At 40.1% G+C, this 4154-nt stretch overlaps 1 protein-coding gene across 1 annotated transcript; it reads right to left on the reverse strand.

The window, feature by feature from the left end:
• Positions 1–501: 501 nt before the first annotated feature.
• On the reverse strand, positions 502–3517 carry NAA20 (N(alpha)-acetyltransferase 20, NatB catalytic subunit). The gene is made up of 3 exons (XM_009576932.1): positions 3380–3517; positions 2229–2374; positions 502–824 (listed from the first exon to the last, which is right to left on the reverse strand). Exons 1-3 carry the CDS (start codon positions 3511–3513, stop codon positions 739–741), a joined length of 366 nt encoding a protein of 121 aa, XP_009575227.1. The 5' UTR covers positions 3514–3517; the 3' UTR covers positions 502–738.
• Between the last annotated feature and the right edge of the window lie 637 nt (positions 3518–4154).

The raw sequence follows: 4154 nt of genomic DNA on the forward strand, positions 1-4154 counted from the left end.
AGGAAGAAGGAAAAACATGGGGACAGAGAGTGGGACATATGGAGAGAGAAAAAGTAGGACAGAGAACAGGGGAGAGGGATTGAGTAATACAGAGACAGATGCAGATTGGGACAAAGAGATGGAGAAGGTAAAATCTTTACCACAGATTACTTCAGCGGACACAGCATGTTAAGGTATATATGGGCACCCAGAACACAGAATTTGTCTTGAATCTGGTCCATGGTGGAGAGAAAGCCTCGACTGCTTTGGTTGTCTGGCTTTTTCAAACCAACAGTGAACCTAAGTTCAGTCCCGTGCCTGTGCCATGAAGAGGGGAAAGACATTTCTACATTATGTATAACAGGTTTATCTTCTATGCACGCATAAGTACATGGCCTTCCCCTGCTGTGTTTCTTGTACAGTATTTTCATTGGTGATAAATAAATGCATTTGCAGAGGTTTTTAGTGTTACTGACTTCAGTTATTTTTGGTTTGAAAGAAAACCAAGAAAACACCATACATGAGGTAATTCCATTTTAATACTCACTGAACTTCCAATATTTGAAAGGGAAAATAATGGTGTTAAGTGCAGGAGCCATTACCAACAGAAGCAGCATCAGTAAGCTCCTCAATATTGCTTTTTGGTATTTCATGGGGAAAAATATTGAGCCTAAGGTTTCTCTTCCGTAAGTTCTTGGGGGCTGGGGGGAGAAGGAACCCGACACTCTTACTAAGTTGGCTGAGAATCACAGCTTACAGTTACTCAATGTCTTCTGGTCTCACAGGATGAGGCAGAGGTATAATTGATTTCTTCTCCGTATCTCTGGAAAGAGCTTTTCTCATATCTGTGGCAAAAGAAAAAAAATGCTATTATAATAAGACAATCATTGCACAAAGCCATATTAAGTGAATTCTGTATTATAATAAAATAATTTTTCATCAAGATTTCATAGAATCATAGCATATCTCAAGTTGGAAGGGACTCATAAGGATCATCGAGTCCAAATCCCTGCTCTTTGCAGGACTACCTGAAACTAAACCATATGACTAAGAGCATCAAGACACTCCTTGAACTCTGGTGCCGTGACCACCTCCCTGGGGAGCCTGTTCCAGGGACCGACCACCCACTCAGTGAAGAACCCTTTCCTGATGTCCAATCTGCACTTCCCCTGACGCAGCTTCATTCCATTCCCTCGTGTCCTATCGCTGGTCACCAGAGAGAAGGGATCAGCACCTCCCCTCCGCTGCCCCCCTTAAGGAAGTTGTAGACTGCGATGAGGTCACCCCTCAGCGATGAGGTCGCCCCTCAGCCTTCTCTTCTCCAAGCTGAACAAGCCAAGTGACCTCAGCCACTCCTTGTAAGTCTTGCCCTTGAGGCCTTTCACCATCTTGGTCACCCTCCTCTGGGCACACTCTAATAGTTTGACATCCTTAATGTCATTCAGCAGCAATGTTATCAATTGGAATATAACACTGCATGAAACTCAAGTGAATGGAAAGGAAACGGCAGGCTAAAAGGACAAATATATGATTTAAGGCATCTGCGACAATGGTAGATGTCTGTCTGTAGCTCCTGTATTTCATAGTACTCCTGCATATCAAATGAATAGTGCAAGAACAGAAAAGATATACCATGTAACCCTTTGGGGAGGATACTTAAAGGAAGGAAGGTCTAGAAAGAGGAAGCAGCTGGTACTTCAGTTTTGTTAACAGAATTAACGTTAACATACTTGAATTTCCATGTTCCTTCACTTTTTAATTGAAAGTGCCACCTAATTCTCTGCCACTGTTGACCACTGACACTTGTAAATTGTAGTTAGACATCTGAGAAAAACAAAGTTTCAAGTCCCTGTTACAGGAAGAAATGAGAAAAGCACTGCAATTCCTCCCCCCAGTAACATTAGCAAAAAGCCCAGCCACTGGGTGTGAGCATTCCTCGGAAAGAAAAATTAGATAAGAAACTGCATTTTTATTTTCATCTTACCTACAGGATAAGTGTCTTTGTACTTACTAATTTATTCTTGTTTCATAGTTTATTTTGCCACAGATGCTGCAAAACGTGTAAACTGCAAGATTAAGTTTTGTAACTGATGTAATCTAATGGAGTATACAAAATCCCATTCATCAACAACTATTTGAACTTGTTTCATATTTAAAACAAACAAACAAAAAAAAAATCATACAAACAAACCCAGGAACCCTCAACATAAGAATCCTTCCATTCAATTTGAGGCAGAACAAGTACTTACCATAAGCATCTTCATCTGGCTCTCCATTGCTAGCAGAGTAGTACTCTAATACTGTCCGGTACACACTGTAGCCTAGTTGCTTATACATATTTACCGCAACCTGATTTGATACTCTCACAAAGAGATCGACGAAAAATCCACCCTTTCTTTGAAAAAATAAAAACCAAAATCACACAGTAAGTAATAGCAGGTGAATGTATTTCTAAATAATAACCCATAACTTGTAATCAGACCAAGAGCAGGTCTGATGATGTGGCAGGCTAATCAAACATCTTTCACACTGTAATAACAGTGTGCAAAAATAACCAAGGGGCAAATCCAGTATAGGCAGAAATTTCATTTTATTTTTGTCACATGACCATTCTTTTACACCAGCCAAGTGGGTTCAGAATTATAAACAGAAAGAACAGGACAAGCTAAACACCCACACAAGCCTCATATCCACGAGAAATTATTTAAAAAAAAAAAAAAATCCACATTTTAGATTGCATTGCCTTAGGGACTGCCTCCTTCAAAGTGCATTGCAGGGGAGGAGTGGTGGAATCAGTCACAAAATTCAGTTGCCTAACAGGAGACAGCCCTTCTCCTCACAAGGCAAAGTTTTCAAAACATCATACTATTTTCCGATTTTACCAACTACAGTGGGGCTACCAGCATGAGTTGAGGACATTTCCCTGTGGGTTCGTTTGACACTAAATTAAATTTTCAGCACAAGCAACCAAGCACGAGATAGAAAGTAAGCTAAGATACTGTCTGCCATACAAACAAATGCAAAATTTGTTTAAGACTGTGCCTGCGGGAATCGCACAAAGCCCATGATTACTGAATAAGTATGTTGGAGGCCCTACGGGAAACAGTGTTGACATTTCATGCAGCTCTCTTCCTGTCAAGAAAAGGACCTTTTATACAGTATCTCTATTAGAATTCAGGCTACTTCCTACTCATTCTGGCAAGTTAGCTTTCACAGAAACCCTGAGATCTTAAACTGCCAAGCAACATTTTTAATTCTTGTTCTCTAACTACGGGGAATTTCAGCGAATCAGAACACTACTCAAAGCAAAATTCTGGGTCTGTTTCATGCAAATCAAATATCTAAGCTGTGGACAGGTGTCTGTAAAAAGATTACTTTAAAAGATAAGTATAGTGCTCACTTTTCTGAAATTTCTTCCAGTAGTTCCATCAACTTAGCAGCCAAACCCAGCCGTCGAAATTCTGGGGCAACAGAGAGAGAAGTAACATGTCCATGCCATTCTTCCCTAGCCACAGAGCCTTCCGCTTTACCCATTACTGTGAACATACAGAGCATCAGCGCAGTAGCACCTTTGGAATAATGCACCACCCAGAGCTATACATCTTTACAAAAGAACCAAGCAGTGTATAAACAAACATTGCAATGATTGCGGTACAGGCTCAAACAGGGATGTCTATGTTATCACTCAGTGATTCAGCAACCACTAAAAATGTCATTTTGCTCAAGTATTACAGTAGTCTCTTGACTAGTGTAGAAAAAAAAAGAAATAATTTTTGCAAATTCATTGTTTGAGGCATGATTTCCAAACGCAAATTTTAAGAAATTCTCGTGAGTCTTTAACTGAGTGGAATTCAGGATCTGACTAAAATAATGGAGGAATGGAGGGTTAGAAGCCCAAAACTAACTCACCATCCTGGCAACTACTGGAGACTTTTGGTGACTATGGGGGAACAGAGCTTGGGAAGCTTTGCTGCCAATCTGGCAATAGAAAGCTAAGGCCCTGCAAACACAGTATGTTTAAGAAAGAAAAAAAAAAAAAAAAGGACATTGGTTTGGCAGGCTTCTTTGTAGTTCCCCTCTCCTTTCTACACAGAACCAAATCAGTGTTAGTTCACTAATGAATATTTACACTTCCACACGTACTCTTATAAACATCAGTCACTGCTAATAAGCAA

Source organism: Fulmarus glacialis, unplaced genomic scaffold (genome assembly GCF_000690835.1).
Source record: "Fulmarus glacialis isolate BGI_N327 unplaced genomic scaffold, ASM69083v1 scaffold4774, whole genome shotgun sequence".
NCBI lineage: Eukaryota > Metazoa > Chordata > Aves > Procellariiformes > Procellariidae > Fulmarus > Fulmarus glacialis.

What these genes read in the sequence shown, in the direction of transcription:
- NAA20 (XM_009576932.1), bottom strand. Translation starts at nt 3,513, where the DNA reads ATGGGTAAAGCGGAAGGCTCTGTGGCTAGGGAAGAATGGCATGGACAT. An exon ending in CTGGAAGAAATTTCAGAAAA is followed by an intron (nt 2,375 to 3,379) that starts GTGAGCACTATA and finishes ATTTTTTCAAAG; the next exon opens with AAAGGGTGGATTTTTCGTCG. An exon ending in GCCAGATGAAGATGCTTATG is followed by an intron (nt 825 to 2,228) that starts GTAAGTACTTGT and finishes CTTTTGCCACAG; the next exon opens with ATATGAGAAAAGCTCTTTCC.